Source organism: Arvicanthis niloticus, chromosome 3 (assembly GCF_011762505.2).
Source record: "Arvicanthis niloticus isolate mArvNil1 chromosome 3, mArvNil1.pat.X, whole genome shotgun sequence".
NCBI classification, from domain to species: domain Eukaryota; kingdom Metazoa; phylum Chordata; class Mammalia; order Rodentia; family Muridae; genus Arvicanthis; species Arvicanthis niloticus.
The window spans coordinates 97267610-97288735 of record NC_047660.1 but is presented as its reverse complement, the minus strand read 5'-3'; the positions used below and the strand labels follow the sequence as shown (position 1 = coordinate 97288735).

The 21126-nt window shown below is 40.2% G+C and overlaps 1 protein-coding gene across 29 annotated transcripts in view; it reads left to right on the top strand.

Moving 5' to 3' along the window:
- The window catches only part of Cadps (calcium dependent secretion activator), a 431715-nt gene that overhangs the window by 290614 nt on the left and 119975 nt on the right, over window positions 1-21126 (top strand). For 16 of the 29 annotated variants that reach the window (XM_076931554.1, XM_076931557.1, XM_076931556.1 and 13 more), the window contains exons 12-14: window positions 7420-7556; window positions 10720-10907; window positions 13037-13195. In XM_076931554.1, coding sequence (XP_076787669.1) covers window positions 7420-7556; window positions 10720-10907; window positions 13037-13195 — 484 coding nt within the window. The remainder of the gene's footprint in view (window positions 1-7419; window positions 7557-10719; window positions 10908-13036; window positions 13196-21126) is intronic. The other 13 variants (XM_076931563.1, XM_076931567.1, XM_076931555.1 and 10 more) reach the window with 1 other exon arrangement.

The following is a 21126-nucleotide window of genomic DNA, read 5'->3' as shown; positions in this document are numbered from 1 at the left end:
CCCTTGGCTAGCAGACAGATGCTTTCTACCACTCCCAGAAGATACATAACTTGACTTTCCCTTCTTTTGAATGTCTGATGAGGCATCTCGGCAGCCTACTGGAGAGGGGGAAGTTAGTGGGAATGTAGGACTTTGTTCTACTTTAGTTTCTGGAATGAGAGGGAAAATGTCTAGAGGACTGACTGATTCTGTTCTGAGTGAATTGACATATATCTGCACAATGCATTGCTCTCCTAGTCGATTTTCTAATAGTCATATGCCTTATTTCTTATAGTTTTATTTTATGAGAGTTTTTGCTACATCTTCTTCTATTGTCAACTTGCAATTGCTACATTTCAAGAATGCAATTCCAAAGAATGAATTCAACATCCATGTAATTTGTATGACCCCCACCACACTACAAATCACTCATCTTATTGTTAAGAGTAAATGGCTTTTTAAAAGGACTCTATAGTAAGTGAGGTCCAAATATTTCCAAACACCATAATCCAATCTAAAGAAAATAAATTAAATGAAAATTCATTTTTATTGACTAATATTTAACAGATTGTTACCTAATTGCTTAAGTATTGTCATGTCAGGAAGACAAATTATTAATTAAGGATAAAACATTTATCTCTGCTTCTATAATAAGAAATATATACTTAATTGAAAATATAAATAATTATAATGAGACAATTCATTGAAAATGTAGTAATTGCAATAGGGAAAATTACAAAACATTATTTTGGCTTTAGATTATTGACAAAACAATAATCTCTGTTGCAATATGATTTTACTCACAGCTACTGTCTTTCAAAGAACTAGAGTAAGTCAGCCCTGAAATAATGTTCATGTTTGCCCTTTTGGGTGTTTTGCCATGGTGGTTTTAAAATGCCATGTGACCCTTGACCTCCAAAGACACCATCTTCTCCCAGCCATTCATATTAGATTGCTCTAGTAAGAGACACCAAGAAGTGAAGTCGTTTCCTAGACAAGAGGTCCACAATGTACCTCAGGGCAGCAAGCATGGGAGGGCCAGTCTCGTGCTGTGCACAGCTCAGGCAGGGCACAGCATTCCCTAGTTCCTTGACTATAGCAAGAAGGCACTTCTAGAAAGATCTGTAAACTGCCGGCTGCCACCAGTCATTGTCAGTTCTTGATGTCATGTCTTCTGATGAGGCTGACGACTGTCATTGTTTGTTACTGTCCAGAGCATACATTCACTCCCGCACTGTCAAGCAGATATGACATGCACACATTTGCCATATAAGAAGGACACAAAGTCACCTTTTAATTTACAGTTTGAGTTCACAGATGACTTTCGAGTTACATTAGCTATTCATTTGCCTCCAGCACCTATCCGGAGCAACAAGCATCCCGAGTGTGCTCTAAATTTCAGAAATATAACAGCTATTGCTGCTTTGTCACAGAATGGCTTCCTGAGATAAAAGAGCCCTCTTAGACAATTTATTAATAAGCTATCAGAATTATGTTTAACAGCAGGATTCTTTCTCATTTTCACATAAAGTTCCAAAACATAACATCGCAAAATAAAGATATTTATTTACCTTTTGTTTTTAATTCCTGAGCTGTTGTGATCATAGTGGGAGGGGTTTAAAATTTAAAATTTAAAAACTACATTATCCATTTAAGCAAAGTGTATTTATTTGGTATGCACTGAAATGTACCTAAAATATAGTTTTCTAAAATAAGATCACATAAATATGCTTTCTAATAATAGAAGGTATTACAAAAAACTATTACATATTTTTCTAATCATATCAGATTTCAAAAAGACAATACCAACCTTGAACTGAGCCCAGACATCAGAACCACCTAAGGAGTAACATAAATTTCAGGTAGTCTCTTGGGGACTAGTCACATGAATTTCAATAAAAAAGATTAAATGAGAATATAAAGTCCATAAAACAACAGCACTGTAGGAAACAGTATTTTTAAAAAATTCCTTAAATATCAAAGCACAGTTGTTTCTAGCCAACCTCAGGTAAAGTCTGATGACTATATACCTGCTTATCGTAAGCATGGATCCCTCAACCTGTCTCTGTGTAATGAGCACCAATGATAGGGTTTAAGATTCTTAACATGGTAGAAATGCCACTGTTAACTTTATTCATTGAAGTATAACTTGAAGCCCATCTCCCATCCCATACCACAAAGGACTTTAAACACCATTACACAATTAAACCTCCCAGGTCAGATGGCCAGCATCATTTGAAAGGTGTGGATTATGGCCTAGCCATATAGCCTACAAAACCACATGGCCCACTTTCAGCATACTCCAAACACTCACAGACCAATAAGGACTTGGAGATAACTTCCTGAAGCCAAGTCTGGGAAAGGTTGAAGTTAATATTCAAAAATCTACTAAATCCCACATATCTTCACATTAATAATTACAACAACAAAGATGGTTAAAATGTATCAACCAAAGCAAGCAGCATTCTGAACAGAACAGCACTGGGGGTTCGCAAAGCTTCATTGTCCTCCCGATGCTATTTTACTCAACCTAACACTGGAATTCATTTTCATTCTCTGACACATGCAGGGGAAGTGACCCCAGTGTCCTGAGTTCAGGAAGCAACTCTCTAGAACTTTTTTCCTGGGCTCTTTTTCCCTGGAGACATCAACATTGGAGTTCCCTTTTTCTTTAACCCACCAGTTCTCATTGTTTGCACAAAAGGAAAGAGAGTTGCAAAGCGCATTTGTTTTTCATGTTCAGCACTGTAAGAGAACAGACTGGGGCAGTGTAAGAATGATTATATGGTGTTGCTTGGGAAGCGCCCACAAGTTCTTTGAAACAGAATTTAGAACAGCTGGACCACTGCAGTGTTTTATTTTAAAATAGACAACATATGTAATGCATATGGTCCTAGACATGTATGGAGACACAAGCAGACAATCTGAATGGTATCCAAAGACACCTGCACCTAGAATTCTGTTTCCTTCTATAAGATTTTTCCCTAAGAGCACATGTTTCCACTTTTGAATTTGTGAGATGCCATCTGAATCCCCATGTGTGTGCCTCCTTAATAAAGCTAGTGGGGACCTGCCTAGGATGGAGGTGTCACAATCATTCCTTCAGTTGATAGCCACCTGCTAAGGATCTGGTTCCTGCAGGAGCTAGCAAGGAAATAACAGATAGGGGAATGCTCTCAGGAGCAGCTCAGAGATTCTGCTGTTTGTGTTCTGACACCAGAGAAATTAGAACATAGCCTAGAAAAGCCAGGCAGAGTGTAGGAATTAGTATGTAGGGACAGGGCAGAATTATAAAGTGGAGAGAACGGGATGGGCTGATAGTTTCTAAAATAATATAAACAAGCAAGAAGATATGCAACATTAGCTATAAATACAGAGGCATCTCTGGCTCACTTATGGCTTTGTAGGCGTATGAAGTCTGCCCATTTACTCCTAGACAACTACTGAGGGTTTACTATATGGCAGGTGCCTTTCTGGCCAGTTATTACATCCTGTCAAAAGCTCTATTTCATGATCTGTAAATACTGAGGACAGGAATAAATGGAATGTTAAACATTCGCATATGATTCATACCACACATTTGGTATTCCAACCTTAAATGCAGTTATTATAAATTCCATCCCAGCCCCCTGCTGAACTCTCTGCTCTTCTAATAACAGATAAACTGTGAGCATAGTCTAAGAGTATTTCTAAGATCAAGAACTAGAAGACACTAGGCCTGAGAGATGGCTCAGTGTATAAAGGTGATCGCAGCTAAGCCTGACAACCTGGGTTTGATCCCCAGAACCCACATGATGGAAGGAAAGACCCAAGAGTTGGCTTTTAAATTAAATATGAATGCATGGTCAGCATTTACATATGTGCACAAGTGCACATGGATGAACACACACAAGGCACAATAAATTATTTAATAATTATAATTTTAGAGTAAATAGAAAACACTGAAAATGTGTTTATTTATTTTGATGAAATAAACTCAGTATTTTAACAAGTATGTAGCAAGTATTCTCTGTATTCTGGGTTCCTTGCTAACTACCTGGAGTATAGCAGAAGACAGAAAATCCTAGAATCCCTCTTTAAAACTCAGATGTATTGAGTTGACACTTCAAGTTATCATTCCCAGCTCATTGGTGTTATTTTTTCTTTATTTCTTTCTTTTCACAGTATAAGCTTGGGGAAACTATTCAAACTAGTCCCAAGAATCAGGCACCATATAAGAATTATATACGATAAGTTATAATAACAATTAAGATAATGAGTCTACTTCTGAGTGGATGGTAATGTTATCTTACTAGAGCTCACTCCATTGTGCACCATCCTTCATGTACAGATATACAAAAATCCTAAAGATTACTAAACTGCAGTCAAAGATGACAGAAAAGAAACAGAAATGCCAACTCATCTGTCACACATGGAAACCAAGGCTTAGAGATAAACAATCCCACCAGTACATGACAATTATTTTAAAATGGAAGCCAGATGCTGGGGAGATAACTCAATCAGTAAAGTACTGGTCAAAGAAGCATGAGGACCTGAGTTCAGATCCTCAGGACACAGAGAAGCTAGTCACATCCAGTGCTGGGAAGGCAGTGGTAGGAAGATTCCTGACACATGCTGGCGAGCCAGTCTTGCTGACTCAATGAGTCTATATTTACTGAGAGGCTTTGTCCGTGTCTGGCAGTCTGTGTCCAGGTCTCCCTAGAGGGCCAAACTTTCTCTTCAAACCATACCCTGAGGGGCCAGAAAAGCAAAACAGATCAACAGCAAAGTATTCAGGAGATTTAAACAACTAAAAAGTATGATACTTGAAATCCATGCCATACTTTTAACAGCTTGATAAGGTCAAAACAAAAAAGCTAAGAGCCATTTAGGAAGATAATCAATGTTAACCTCTTACCTACACACGCACGCACACACACACACACACACACACACACACACACACACTAATAAATTTCAGTTCTGGATCATTCTTCATGTAGATGGAAGAAGAGACATGAAGGGGGAAAAAGATGTTTTGTTTTTATGGTTACTTTTGAAAGAGGAAACCGCTGACTTTATTCATATTTTTCTGTAAGCCTGCTTCAGACTGTCAGTAGAGAAGAAGCTATCTCTAGAGGCACTCTCAGCCAGCATCAGTGATCAGCACAGCCAGTTAGATTCATAGAGGCCCTGTGACAGCTTAGAGACAGGGAGGCTGGCTGTGTCCAGATCTCCCTAGAGGACCAAATTGTCTCTTCAGCCCATTTCCTGAGAGGCCAGAAAAGCAAACCAGGTCAACAGCAAAGTATTCTAGAGGCTCCAACAACTAAAAGTACATTTGAAATCCGTGCCATACTTAAAAGAGCTCCGTCCTCCCCACGCTGACTGACTGGGGTTGTACCATCATAACTGAAGAGCAGTAAAACTAGCTGAGCCAAACTGGCAAAGTAAGGCCTTGGCCAATTTGTCAGCTCACAGCCTCTGCCGAGAAATCCAAGAGCAAGACTCTGAAGCTAGCCAAGCTCCCTGATAAAATTGGGAGGCAGGGGATGCGTGTGGCTCTCCATGAGAATGTGACAGGATGAACAATTCAAGCACCCACACACTCGCTTCTTCCTGAATTAATCTACCTGGGAGTCACAGGATAGATGGTGAGGGCAGTGTCTGTAGTAAAAGCTAGAGAAGGGTGGCCCGATTGTTCTAAGGGTCTTTCTACCAGCGGGAATCCTGAGTAGGAGAAAGTGGAAAGATACTTCCTTGCCTTAGGCCACAAGTAGCACTTCCACACCCAGAAAGAGCTAGCTTTCCCTGCAAGCTGCATGGTCCCAAGGATCCTGAAGCCTAGCAACCACAGCAAAAGAAAGCCAATAGGTCATGCAGCAAGCTCAATTCCAAAACCCTTCCCTAAGGATGAGTCTGAGACAGCTACCACGGCAAGGAGTGTTCTTATAGATCCTCTCACGTAATTTCTGCACAGGTAGTATCTCTTCCCAAAGCCTTTGCTTTATCGTTTTAATGGACAATTTGTCTGTTAAAATATTATTCTACCACTTGTCTTCTGGAGACATTGCTTCTGTGTGTCTTGGGCATAAACAACACATTGTAATCAAACACTGACCGCTCACTACTCCTATGCAAAATGCCAAGGATTTTAAAAGGGTAGGAGCTGCCGAGCTGCACAGTTTTGTTTGAACGATAGCTGAAGTCACCAAGAAATCAGGGTGTTAAAGTCCCACTGCTACCACAAAATGAGTGCACAGCCATAACCCTGAGCAAGGGAGAAAAAGAAAAAAAATCCCTTCCTGGGACAGAGGCCACATAGGAAAATATTATTCAAACACCCTCTCAAGTCAGAAATCAAGTTTCTTTGCCCTGATTGCTCTGCTGGCTCCTGGCAGGTCCCTGCATCCCAGTAAAATGTTGCATTCAAAGAGATGAATAAAATCTTGCTTGATTCCCTCTGAGATTCCACCTTATCGTAGTTGGATATCAGAAGAGGGAGTGACGGGGGCGACTGAGCAGATCTCTTTATCATGAAAAAAAAAAAAAAAAAAAACCACTGTCCCTACCTTTTGAGGATTTTTCTTGGTGGCACTTGAGCTAAATTCTCTAAGTTATTTTGCCAGCTAAGGATAGTCTATTTTAGTTACACATGTTGAGATTAATTAGTTAGCCCTTAGGAGGTTTTGCCTACAGCCTTCACCCTGTAAGGAAAAGTGTGAATACATGGAGACTATTAACTCACAATAAGTGGCAGACCGAAGCCCCCACAGGGTAGTTTCTGTTTACTAATGGAGTATGTGCCCCACAGGCAACGTCCTTGCCTATCCGACACTAAATCCCCACTTAACTTAGTCTCCCAGTTTCACTGAAAATCTTAAATTTAAATTTAAAAAAAAAATCCTCTTAATTTTGGAGGTTTGGGAATCAAACCTTTTGTGACACCAAATTGGCAATGAGAATTTGGAAGGGGATGACACAAATATTGTCACTCCGCTGAAAACCAGCATAAGCCTTTCCCCAGATAATTCCAATAAGCACAGAGAAATTACTGTACACACAACCGCTGGAATGGCAGAACCTGCTACGAACTCGAAAACCTAGCTAGACTGCTATCAGCAAAGATTCGATCTGCTTTCAGCGTTTGGTGAGATGCAGATGAAGTTACGGTCTGATGCATGGTTTAAAGAGCAACACGAAGCACTGGAATTGTGATCATTTGATAAACATGTTGATGCCAATATATATTTGCCTAAATGCAATAAACTTACCAGTAAGTGATGCAAGTTGACAATGGGGGGTGGAGGGGTCAAAGACTATCTCGGGGGTTGTGGGGGGCAGCAGGGAGGCAGCTGATGTTTGCAATGCCTAGTGAATCCTGTGAATCTGAAATGTCAAAAAAAAACCTGTGATGTGTTTCTCTAAATTGTGTCTCTCTCCACATGTGTAAATGAACAGACGCAGATAGAGCTCAGAAGCATGGTATGGATGAATTTATCTCTTCCAACCCCTGTAACTTTGACCACGCTTCCCTCTTTGAGATGGTGCAGCGGCTGACTTTGGATCACAGACTAAATGATTCCTATTCTTGCCTGGCAAGTATATCCTTTGATGTACAGCAATCGCAACGTGACATTTCTTTATAAAAAAAATCAAATATTCCTCTACCTTTATGTCAGAACTCTGCTCACTCCCTACAAAACCCCTCTAACAATTATAAGCATGTCTTTAACTCTCTGTGTGGCAGTAGTCTTATTTACTCAAGAGTCGATGTGAGTTAGAGGAAGTGCTCGTGAGAGACATAGCCAGTTCCCCAGCTACCCCATCTTAGCTTCTCCGTTTTCAGCTGCTATGTGAGAAATCTTCCTAAGAAGGTGGTTGAGCTTGGCACCTGCTCATGATGAACTTAGAAAAATTGCCTGATTGCCGTTGATACCCACCCTCTCTATCAGGTACCTGGTGCTTTAGCTCATTCAGGGATACAATGCTTCTATCACTTTTAAAGATCAAGACAGTTGCTAATACGCTCCACTGCCGTAAGTTTAATGGATTTGGGCTTGCTTATTTGGGTGGCACCTTTTCTCTCATACTCAGAACCGGCTTTACCCCTGAAGAGAAAATTTTAAAGGTGCAGTAGGCATTTAGAAGCTCAGCCACCCAGCAGGGTTTTTACATCCCCTGAAATCCCATTTTAAACCCTCAGTCAAATTAGCTCAGTTTAAAGACTGTTACGTATTTACTCAATTTTTGAAAACACATTTTTAATTTAAAACTATCAAGCCCCAAACCATGACAAAGATTCAGTTCATTTCTGTCTTCAGATTCTAAATGACGAATTTATTTCTTAAGCTTAAATATTACTAATCCCACTTTGTAGACAGAAAAGGAGGAGGGGGAGGATCAAACGATGTTATGCAGAGAGCGATTCTTCTCCTTGACTTCAAACATGGAAGTTAATATATTTATGTAACATTAATATTATATAATTAAATGACATTAGCATAAACCCTTATTCTGAATGATTATTTTAAATTCTGATTTTTTTTTTTTTTGCTGCTTGAAGATATAGTGTGTTTTTTTTTAAAGAGGTTAAAATCATCTTAAAAATAGAAGTGGGATTCTGTGAGATAATTTATTAATCTATGGCTCACAGTGACACCTCATTTACAATCTCATCATTGGAGACTTTTACTTTGCCAAGTTGGAAAGGAACACTGCATTGACTTAAAAAACAAAAACAAAGCAAACAAATTAAAAAAAAAAAAAAAAAAAAAACAACTTACCTTGCATCCCAAGTCTACTTTTCTCAAATAGATTTCCTACTGTTTTGTATCTCTAGTTACATTTATGAAATGGTGAGGTGTGCTTCCGAATAGCACCCTTTCTGCAGGAATTCTTCTCACCTGATGAACACTTTGAGACATGTTTACACTTTGAGACGTTTTCACCTTTACAACTTTTGTTCACGTCAGTGTTTGAAAACAATTTTTTTTTCATTCTGAAATTTACCACAAAGGAGAATTAATAACTGCCCTCTAAAGATTTAACCAGAAATAACAGGCTGATGCCTGCTTTCCATTAATCACTCTAGGCTTAACTATATAGTCCAAATTTAAAAATAATAACTGTGAGCAATCCAGAGCAGCTCCCTTTCCTGTTTACACACCTGAATCTATTAATTAAGGCCAAAGTTTCAGAAAATAACAGAAACGTAAAGGACCTTATCCCTTATCTGTCTATTCCATTTTTCTCATTAGTACAGTCTTTTTTTTTTTTTTCAGTTGGTTTTGGAGACCGACCAGCAGGGATACATAAATTTTTCTGTGTCTTCGACTCAGTTCCTAATTGATATTTCTTCAACTCTTTTCAAAGCAGCTATTTTGGCATCTACAAAAGACTTGGTGTCATCTGAGTCGTAGAAAATATATTTTAATCTTTCACAGCAGTGTTGTCTCTAAGATTTAGCATTTGGGGTAGCAGATGGAGTGGCAAAGAAGTTGCCTATAGGGGCAGCCCACTGCCTCAACTACTCTCCCGCCCTCTGCAGGAACTTATAATTTGAAGTAGGAAAGATGCCGTGTTTCGTTGGATGCATCACTGAGCTGCATGTTGCCAGTCGAAGATCCCCAGATCCTAATACATGAGGAGAGCATTGCAAAGTCCTCCCTCCCAAACTCCTTTTGGCCTCTCCCTGCTCCACATCACCGTCTCCTCTCATCCCTTCTACCCAAGCTGCAGTAATATTCGAAAAACAACTCATAGGAGATCCTCAAAGAAAAATGAAGTTTGTTTAAAAGAGCCCAAATGTCCGATCTAGAAACTGTCTCCTAGACTGGTTTATTTCTTGCTTCAGATAGCAAGGAAACGAGACAATATGGTTTGATTTTAGACTCTATCCATACTGACCCTCAATGCCAAGTCACTTGGCCTTTCTAAGGACCTGTCTTTCTAATTACATAAGAGAGGCACAGGTTTCTAGCCATCCCGCCACTGAATTATTATCAGAGACTCCATCTGGATTCTCTTTTACAGCAAAGTTGGGCTGGTCTCATGGTGAGCAAATATAAACAGGAAAACAAATAATTGCAGGGGGTAGGGAGGAACTATAAATGCAGTCATGAGAAATCTCTCTTTTGTTCAACTGAATCCGATTCATCCTTGGAAAACTTACTTACTTACTCTATCTCTTGGGAATAGTATGTTATTACTTTCATTTTAAAATGTGCTGAAAAATTCTTCTAAGGTATAACAATTTACAAAGTTTAGTCTACGTGTAACCCAGCTTAAATTTTCCTTTATGCCCTAAGATAGGGAAACATAAGGATCCAGAGTAGAAGCTGGGCTGAGTCTGGTGTATGTTGCAGCTTTCTTATCCAGACTCTGTGCCTGTCCTGTCTGCCTCACTGGCTTACTAGAAGGCTCAGCTGAAAGCTATTTGTCAAGCGCAAGTTGTCTACCAACTGAAGGCATTTATATCACAATTTTCCCTTGCCAGACTCTGCCCCAGCTTCACCCCCTCAAGTACATGTTGGAGCCCTGGTTATTCTCTTTTCCTAGAAGCATGATGCTTGCTGCTATAGCTCTACCATGACATTGAAATCCCATGGCATCCTGGAACTCAGTTAATTTACCCCCCTGCAATCAAAGGCATTAACACTGGCTGTTTATCAGTCCCTTCCTCTAGCCACTCCTGATACTAGCAGCTCTCCAGGAAGCAACCTGTATTTAAAAGAAAGCCTCTCCTTTATTCCCCTACAGGGCTGGTTCAGTCCTGGTCAGGTGTTTGTATTAGACGAGTATTGTGCTCGAAATGGAGTCCGAGGATGTCATCGCCATCTCTGCTACCTTAGAGACTTGCTGGAACGGGCAGAAAACGGCGCCATGATTGACCCCACACTTCTCCACTATAGCTTTGCCTTCTGCGCATCCCATGTGCATGGTAACAGGTAAGCATGAGTCTGGCGGTGTTTCTAAAGGATTCAAAAGAAACTTCCAGTGGTGTGTAACTAGTTCTGCCTGAAAGATCAACCCTAACTCACAATCTATCCCTATTTACCCAGTGGTGTACATACATACTGGGAGGGGGGAATCCACACATACAGTGGGTGAGGAGGGTAGGAGAGAGGGGGAAAGGGAGAGAGAGCCATGCTAAATTAGTTTCCTTTCCTTAGACAACTGTGAAGAAATAGCAAACAGTCCTTCTAGGGGAGTGCCTGAGTTAAATCAGTCTAGGCAGTAATCATTATTGGTGGTGGGGGTTTTGGGTTTTCATTTACTTTTGCTGTTTTTAAAAAAATAAACCAGTGACCTTGATTGGTAATTAAATCCTCAAAATTACAGTTTTCTGGTCTATAAATTGGGAATGACAGTTTTCTCATGGAGTTGAGAGGATACTTGCGAACATAAAAAACTGAACAAAAACAGCCAAAACTTGGCAAGAAACTGGTCGCTATTTTGCCTTTGTTGATACTACCATTCATTTCAGGAGTGTTTGATGGTTGCTTGCCTGATGTGAGACTAGGGTTTGCATTTTGTATACATGATGAAAAATAAAAACCAGGGAAGATACATTAAGAAAAGGAATTAAATTCTGGGTAGAATTCAATAAGGAGCATGACTCCGATAGTGAGTCAAAACGGCAGCAGGGAACCTCCCTGAGGAGATGGAGCTAGAGCCGGGAATTCACGCATGCGCATGCGTAGGAGTCGAGTGGCTCCAGGCAAAAGGAACAGCATGTACTACTTACTGTCCTGTGAAGACGGAAGCCAAGCACATTGCTAGAGCTGAAGCAAGATAGGTAAAGCTGGAAGCCAAGATGCCAGGAACACTTTGAATATATCCTCAGAAGTGGGAAGAACTTTGGCGATCACAAGCTAACCAACTCCCTCAGTTTGTAGGTTTCACAAACAAGACCAGAATGACAAGTCTCCTGACTCTATACTAAGTATTCTATTTCTTTAGACCTTGCCCAGCTCCTGAAAGAAAAAAAAAAAGCCATGTTCTGAATAATGCAAAGAAGCAAATAATTTAAGAACATTGCCATTTGGCTCTAGAGGCATGGAATAAATTTCCACGCTGCCACAGCCAGCTTACCATCTCAATGTATGTAGCCACACACGTTAGTATAAAGAGAAGTCTACGATATTCCAAAGCACCCCTGCCAACAGCCAGGGGAGGCAGCAGAAGACAGCTGGATGGCTTTGGAAAACAAGCCTCAGATGAGCAAGTTGTCACTCGGGGGAAATCCACGTCAGGGAAAAAGCCAGTCCAGACTACCTGGCTTTGAAGCCAGGCTTGTGTCAGCCTTCCTCATCTTTGCAAGCCACACAGCCCTGGAATATCTGTGGGATTTGTTCTGTGCTTTTCCTGTCTCCAGTACTGATAGACTTTTATGAAATGCAACTCCATCATTTAGAGCTAGATAACAATAACACTGTGGCTTTGAATATTTTAACAGACAATAAGATTATCTTCATCTATTGTTATGACTCCATAGCCCAACACATGACCTTTTATTCGCATAAAGGATACTCATAAAGACTCTGATACCTGGGTTGGAGCATGCATAATTCGGACTTTTATAAATATGTACACTTTGATGACTATCTGTTACAGCCTCTTGGATTGAATTTTTTATAGAGGGAGAGAGAGAGAAGTTGCATTATATTCTCTGGGTTGTCACACTGTATTCTACATATGTTACTGAATAAGAAAGTGTTATAAAATAATGAAATGTTTTTGTAAACTCCCTGGTAAACATCATCATGAATTATGATACACATTGTCTGGGTTTCATATTGTAAGACTGCCACTTGATTCACAGTTAGGTTTATACATCTTGTCGTGGGAACAGTTTGGGATTTCTTATTTCCTTTTCAGTTCTGATTTTCCTTATGCGTTTTGCATCTTTTTTTTTTTTTTTTTGCTTATTACTTTAGTTTGAATGCATTTGCCTTTGCTTTTTGATGCATCCTTCTTTTTTTTTCTTTTTGTTTGCGCATGTGTGTGTGCTCTTGGTTCTCCTATGGTTGGCCACCCTCTATGCATGCCTCCTGCCATCACTCCCTCTCCAAAGTCAACAAATGCATGTGCATCTTAGTGGGCTACTATCAAACACAGACTTTCAAGGGGGCAAATCTCCACCTTCTCCTGAACCAGAGGCTAAAAAAGATCCACGAAGAGAATCAAAAAAAAGAAAAGAGTCCAAACCTCACCCAACTCAAGAGCAAAAAAGGTAAGAAGCCATGTGTGTGTTAGCTTGTGTTTTCAGCCCCTTTGTCCCGTCCCTGTCCCTGCATGCATGCTACCATGTCCATGTTTGCAAACAACAGCTTTATGCATCCCCTAAACCCAAATCCTTAAAAAATTTCCAAACATTCAATTTTTCATAAAAGATCTTAGAAATGGAAAAATGTGTATTGGAACTAAATTTGATTCAGGTGTTGGGTGTTGGAAAGACTAACCTAGCAATAAGCGAACAGAAGTGAGTCAGATTGGCTTAGGTGTTTTGTTGTTGTTGTGTTTTGTTCTTTTGTTTTGTCATCATGTTTAGTTAGTGGTCTGATGCCTTACTAGTCACTCATAATAAACAAGGTATGCTTTGTAATTTTAAACTAGCGTTCAAGAGGCAAATAAGATGGGATGACATTAAATAGGCCCACACATTTATTACAGATCTAGTTTCTTGAGCAAATCTTCCTAATTTCCATACTCATCTGTTAAGAAGAAACCCATCTGAAATAGTGAGTTATAATAATGCACAGGATAAAGCCCATCACTAGACCAATGACTGTTAGAGCCACCTATGCAAAGAGGTCATCTTCAAGGCATGAAGTTCTAAGCTTCTGTCCACCTTATCTGTGTTGACCTTCAGTGATGCTCTCTTCTTTTACTGGGAAAAGTGGTGCCATCCTCCTTAGACTTCATTTATTCACTATTCTCAGTCTCTTCTTATACTCTTCTCCTTGCCTGCAATTCTGGACAGACTTGTCCAAATTAGATGGTCATAGGCAAGGATCCTGTATGCTTCAATATTCATTTATCTACTACCTATTTCTGTGCCATGTGTATTCAGTGAACTCATGGAAGCCTCAAGTGCACCTGGGAACTTTTGCTCGCTAGAGAATGCAAAAATCTGTCCATCATAATATGCAAAGCTATTAAGTGAATATCAAGGAAAACCCCAGTACCACCTGGTCACTCACCTTCCTCCTGGTACTAAATAAGGCTGATGGTGAGACAGAATTTCTGCTTGTGTTTTGCTCTGCTGTCCTTCTCCACCTGCAAGAAAACAGCAACTTTATGTCAGGATCAGTGTGCTGGAAGGGTCTCTCAAGAAGCCACCATGGCAGCTGTCCAGAGTGCTGCTTTTAGACCTGGCATCATCTGCATAGAGCAGAGTGAATAGTTCCTGTTGAAAGGCAGCTCTAACTGGACTGTGACCTATTTCCTAACATATAAAGAGCTACCCAATGGGAGCTTTCCTGTGTATTTGACAGGATTAAGCATGGTGAGTTTACCCTCCAGAAAAATTTTGGTGAGGTCCGGAGATATTTCTGATTGGACTGGGTATTATTAAATACCCAGTAACACTCAGGCCCAAATGGCAGTGGCATTGAGGTAGAGGAATCTTGTTTTAAATAATGCTCCCAAGTGATGGGTTGATATGCTTTTCCCCCTTGTATTTGTTGCTGTTTCTTTTACATAGATCCTGTTCCTTTGTGTTGCTCCATAAAAGCAGTGGTCTTCACACTCTGGGGTTCACATGAGTCACATGGAAGAGTCTAACAAAATACGGTGCATGTGTTCCTACCCTCATATAACTCGGCAGATCTTACATGGAGCCAGAAACCCACACTTCTAATACACCCCATCCATGATTTTGGCTTCAGATCACATCTAGCCAAGGTCTTGGCTGTTTCAGTACTGTACATTTGAGCCGCTTGTGACAAGGAAATGAAAATAATTCTGATTCCTGAATCCCATTTTCAGCCAAAAGTCATTTGGGGAATCCCTACCTGAACCATTAAAATTCAATAATGAGATAATTAAGCATGATGAATAGAAGAACTCAAGTGATTCTAATACATATCAAACTTTTAGACTAATTGAATGAATATTAGTTTGGGCCAACACTTTAGAGCTAAGCCCATTTTCCCAAAAGAGAGAGAGTGAACTAAAGGAAAATGTGAACGTGTTCAGCTGGTTGCATTTGGCGATCACAAAATCCACAGATGTAAATTGCTATATCTTCTCATTTTTAAATCAGCTTCTAAGGTTGCAGTACTTAATTTTCACCATAATATTTTTAGTATTCTTTCTAGATGACATTTAGATTAGCATCACTTTGGTCACTGTCCCACAGTGACAAGGCAATCAAACAGCTCCGATGATTGCAAGTTGCGTCAATGTTCCTTGGATCCCTTTATGATGGAGATTGGAAAATTTTCTCATTTACATTATTATTTAACATTTCTTGAATGCCACTGCTGCTTTTCACATATGGCCTGCATAGAAAGTACATTGTATCAGCAATTAACAAATCCATAGTGCCAACCGCCTCAATCCACAGCTCGCTGCATAGATTAATGAGTCTGCAGGCAGATGTAAGAGGGCACAAATTCTAAAGCATCTCTGAAAATGTGTCCAAAGATCATCTGGGGAGATGTGTTTGAAGTCAAGGTTCCGTTCATCCTCACAGTCCATGTGCATCCTGTGGGTTCGGATCTGAGCTCACTCTTCTCCATTCATCCAGCAGGGTCCCTAAATCATCCACCCACTTGCCCAAGACAGAAGTTGAGCAGCCATTGCATGCATGAACTTCCTCTTCCTTCATAGCACATGACAAATCAATTCCTGGCCCAAGCAATGCTCTTAGGTTTATCTCAGGTATTTCCATTTCTGTCTTTCTTTGATGCCACTACAGTAGTCGAGGTCTGTCTTCTTTCCCAGGGACTGAACAGTTGGCATATTTACGATGTCTTTGCCTCATTCAGTTAGTGTCAGATGGTGGTTATTTTGTTTTGTTTTGTTTTGCTTTATTGTGTGTTCTGCTGTCTAGCATTGAGTTACATTTTTTTTTCTTTCTTTCAACCCTATCTCCACCTCTTCATACACACACACACACACACACACGCACACACACGCGCGCGCGCACACACACACACACACACACACCATTATGTCTAGTACATTTTAATTCTTCTTCCAAATACAAAGCCAGTATCTACATAAGTAGGTATAGATCTGCCTTACAGAGAACTCTGAAAACTGTTCTATGCAGCAAATGGGTATGGGTAGAGTCTAACAGTGATCTGTATTCTTGGTCTCAGGTTACACAGAGAAATGATACATTTATGAACATTTCGCTGGTTTACATCTAACTCTGAACAGATATTGGCCTTGTGCCTGGATGAAACACCCCTAAGTTCTAAACAGCCAGACTCACCTAACCAGAAAGGATAATAAGAGGGGGAAGGTAAATTTGAAACAAGTTTCCAAGGAAAATATGCATCTCCCATAGCCAAAGAAAAAGTCTCTTTGGACTTGTAGCCTTCATGTAAACCTTGTGACTGTCTTCCTAAAGGAAGCTTGCTTCCATAGGAACAGCACGAAGTCTTGTGAAGTCTGTGCAGTTGGTAGCTCTTACCTAAAATCCCACAGTGTGCCCTCCTCACCCTGTCATCACTGAAGCCACTTGTACAAAACTGTTTGCAGATTTCACACACTTTGAGCAAATATGTGATACGATATTTTTTAAAAAGCAGCAACGACAAAAACCCACACGCCTTACTGTTGTGACCACTCCAAAGTCTAACTTGGGGTCTCCAATATCAAATCCAAATCCATGGCTTCTCAATCTTCATCAATCTGCACTTATTCCTCCGAGGGAAGAATTTATGAAGTTCTGGTCTCTTTCTTGGTGAAATGCATACCTATATCTTGTGTTATTTCTTCAATCATCTTTGGGTTCTTTGTTCACTCAGCATCCAGATCAAGCCTGAGCTTCCCTTACTAGTGCCAACATTCCAATAGCATCTATATTGCTGGTGACTGTTCAGTGGGGGAAGCTTCTCAACCACTCCCATGCTTGAAATAGGTTGAATAAAGCCTCTGTATTGTTGAGTCATAACTTCAGATGAAAAAAGCTGCAAGCAAGTCATAAAAGAGCTTCCTGGAATAGTTGCCCTCTCCAATACTCTTTTTGAAATTCCCTATTAGCCAACCCAAGAAGCTACAATGCCCATTTGTAATTGTGTAGAAACTACTTGTTTTTCTTCATGTTTTGCCATTTGTGACACAAACACTTTGATATATTTGTTTTAGCAGCGTATCTGAGCCCCAGGGCATCAGGGCATAATTAGAAAGGGGCATGAGCTGGGAGGGAAGGAGAAGAAAGGGGTAGGGCTGGATTTCATGATGAAGCAGAGGCTATGGGATATGAGGGTCTTAATTATAAATTATAATTAACCTAGGATTATAGAAGACATTTGGGGAGCAAGCAGGGGGATGGGAGTGGCTGCTTTTAGTGGCTGCTGGTGGTTTGGTGCTCTTTTGAATTTATATCTATTAACTGCCCAAAGAAACAAAGAGAAATACTCCACACTCAAATCAAATTCGGGATAGCATCTAAAAATTATAAAAATGAAGCATTGCCAGATATTATATACATATTTTTAAATGGAATAATATCAGAGTATCTGATATAATAGTCCTATTTAGGGAGCATTGCAAGGAATGCCTAACACACTATGTCCTGCTCTGTCCCTTTAAATGCTCGTGTTTCTAGGCTGGAACAATTTAGTAGCAAGTAAGATTCAGTTATCATGCTTGTTTAAGGACATTTTCATGGATCCATAATGCGGTCTGCAGGCATGCATCCATTTGGAGAGAAAGAATATATCGTGTTTACAGTGCCTGCACCAGCATATGTGGACATTTGCATTTGGAGATGAAAGTATATTCCCTCTTCAGCTGGAGTTTTACCCCTTGTTGGTACTGATTGGAGGCTGAAAGCTGGTTCTATGCAGAGTTGTGGACCAGACGCTCTTTCCTCTTCTGGTGAATTCATATGTTTCTTTTTACACCTGGATTTGGCACTTAATCACCAAATCACATCAATCACTGTGTGCTTTAAATTAATTTTTCATCCTGACTTTTTGGAAAAGGCATCTTACTTCTGAGAGGTTTTGCAACCCAGATTTTAACACGATGTATAGAGCCATGCCCTGGGGATTATTAAATGCTAATAATCTAGGTGCTTACCAGGGTGTACCGTGACAATTTAACTAATAGAGAAGTCAGTCACTTCCTGACACAAAATGAAGATTTGACTGTACTACTTTGGTAATTTCAAGTATCAAGATGGTTTTGCACTACAAGCCTAGTACATGCTATTACTCAATTAATTCTCCAGAACATATCAATTAATCATCTTTAGCTTGGAAATATCATGGTAAGGGGAGAGAGTTTACATAACTGATAACCCAAAGGATGAATGCTGGATTTGATAGCTTTGATTTGATAAAAAATGAAATAGGAAAAAAAGAGATGGATTCGACTCCAGATGTATTATTATTTGTGACATGGCTCAAGATGGGAGACCGTGAGGAGAGTGGAGATGACAGAACTGGTGCTAACCACGGTGACAAGAACTTGAAGAGCAGCCGACATGACATCTTTCCTATCATGCTGCCGAGAATGTCAGCTTTGTGAAGGACAGTGAGAAAATGGTTTGCCGAAAACTTGAAAGGTGGATTCCAGAGATGCCAGCCATGTCAGATGCAATATAGTCCGCTGTGGCTGCAGAGACCCACTTCTGGCTCCAGAGATGGCCTGCAGGTGGGAGAGCTTCCGGTCTTCGGCAAGGCTCCAAAAATGACTACACTTGACCTGCATATTGTCTCAAGTTCCTGGGATCATGATATACAAGAAGTGAAGTTAGCCAGTGTGCAGTTAGGTGGAACCAGAGGCCAGGGCCTGCCCCCCTCCCTGTGTGTGTGTGTGTGTGTGTGTGTGTGTGTGTGTGTGTGTGTGTGTTTACATACAAGTCTGCATACATGTGTGTGTTCCTAAAGCATCATTTACAGGCTTCTGAGCTTCTATTTAAACCTGAGAAGTGAGGAAGGAAGCAATGTATCTTCTGTGACCTTACACTATATGAGTATTAAATAAGCTCTGACATGGAAAACACATAAGTAGAAAAGGAAAAGGAATCAAGAAAGCTAAAGAAGAGTGGGAACCAGGTCAGAGCCCAGGCTCTGCATTTGAACTGCATTCGAGTTGCCTGTGAACTTCCAAAATGCCTGTCTAAGCCTCCACCTCACAAGGTTGATCGCAGCTATCGGAAGGCTAAGTAGAGTCAGAGATGAAGAGTTACAGGCTTATGGAAACAGTGTGGTCACGACCCAGCTGCTGAGATCAGTACAATCCACCTGCTTCTTCTCAATCTGCCTTGCTCACTTACTGCTGAAATTTCAAAGTGAGGATCTGAGCTACAGAGTCCAGCTGAGACATGCAGTGGCTGAGAAATGTAGATGCTACTTTCAAGGAAACCCTTCAGCACTAATAATGAGGTGATAGGTCCATCAAATTTTTCCTTCCCACAAGTCCCGAGCAGTTAGTGAGACAGTGGGTACTTAAGAAGCCAGAACCTAGTGAGGTAGGGGTGTACAGTCATGCATTAAAAAAAAAGGACACCCGGTTTCCTGGACGTGCATTCCATCCAGATGAAGATACATCCCAGCCTGGAACTTTTGAATAAAAAGCTTAGAAATCTTTTCTTTTCTCTTCTTTGTGACTCATAAAGTTAATTACACTGAGTGGAAAAGTGAAAAAGATACTGAGCTATATTATGAAAATTAAAGAACACTCCCCATGTTTCCAGAAAAAACAAGCAAACAAAGTATAAAAGACTGTCCTCTAGGATACATTAGCTTCGTCCTACTATTGGGATTTGCTCTGAAGCCATTGTTGTTTTCCCGGGACAATAGAAACTCCAAGTGCCCCTTTGGGGAAAAAAAAAAAAAAAGAGCAACTCAAAAAGAGGTGGTGTGCCTCTTACAACTCTCCTCTCTACCATGGATCAAAAGCATCCTGTCAAGGGGTTGGTGACATGGCTCAGCCAATGAAGCAAACTTTATAAACAAAGGTGGGCTAGCACTGGGAAACAGTAGGCAGAATGATTTCCTGGGGCTTGCTGGTTGGCCAACCAGTCTAGGTAAACTGACAAATTCCAGGTTCTGGGGGAAACTCTGCCTCAAAAGATGAAATGGACAACACTGAGGATTGTCCCCAACTAGAATCTATCATCCATATACCAAAAGCCATGCACCAAGACAAAAGCATCCTTTCAGAAATTGGAAGAACCTCCACTAAGTTTCTGTGTTTATATTTGTTACTAAACACAGACAGACAGATGATTGGTAGATAAATGAAAGACAGACAGACAGATAGACAGTTCTTAGCATATAATTTCAGAACCACAGAACCCATTAGATGTACTCAGACCTATCCCAGACCTATCAATTCAAGAATTCTGTATAGATCCATGTGATCTGTGTTGCTGCAAGGTTTCCAAGTGATGCTGAGACATGGTCAGGTTTGAGGACCATAGCACTGCTAAAAGCATATATTGCTTTTATAGAAGACACAGCTCCTAGGCAAACAAAATGGCTTAATGAGCCAAAGTGCTCACCTCAAACGTGACAACCTCATTTCAATCCCAAGAACCTGCAGTGGAAGGTCAGAACTGCCTCTCAAAAACTGTCTTCTGAGATTTATATGCACACCATAACACATGCATGCCTATTCTCCCCCATCCCCCCCCACACATGTGTGCAAAAATAAAAAATGAAAATTCTTTGAAAGAGAATATAGGAGCCCCTTAAAATATTTAACACAGATTAATCTTTGAACACTCTGTGCAGTCATTACCACTGAACTATGGAAGTCAATAAAAAGAAAATGTTATTCGACAGAAATATATATGTATACATACACACACACACACACATATATATATATATATATGAAGTTAAACACACACACACACACACACACACACACACACACACACACACACACACATATATATATATATATATATATATATATATATATATATATATATATATGAAGTTAAACTAAAACAAGTTCTTAACTAAT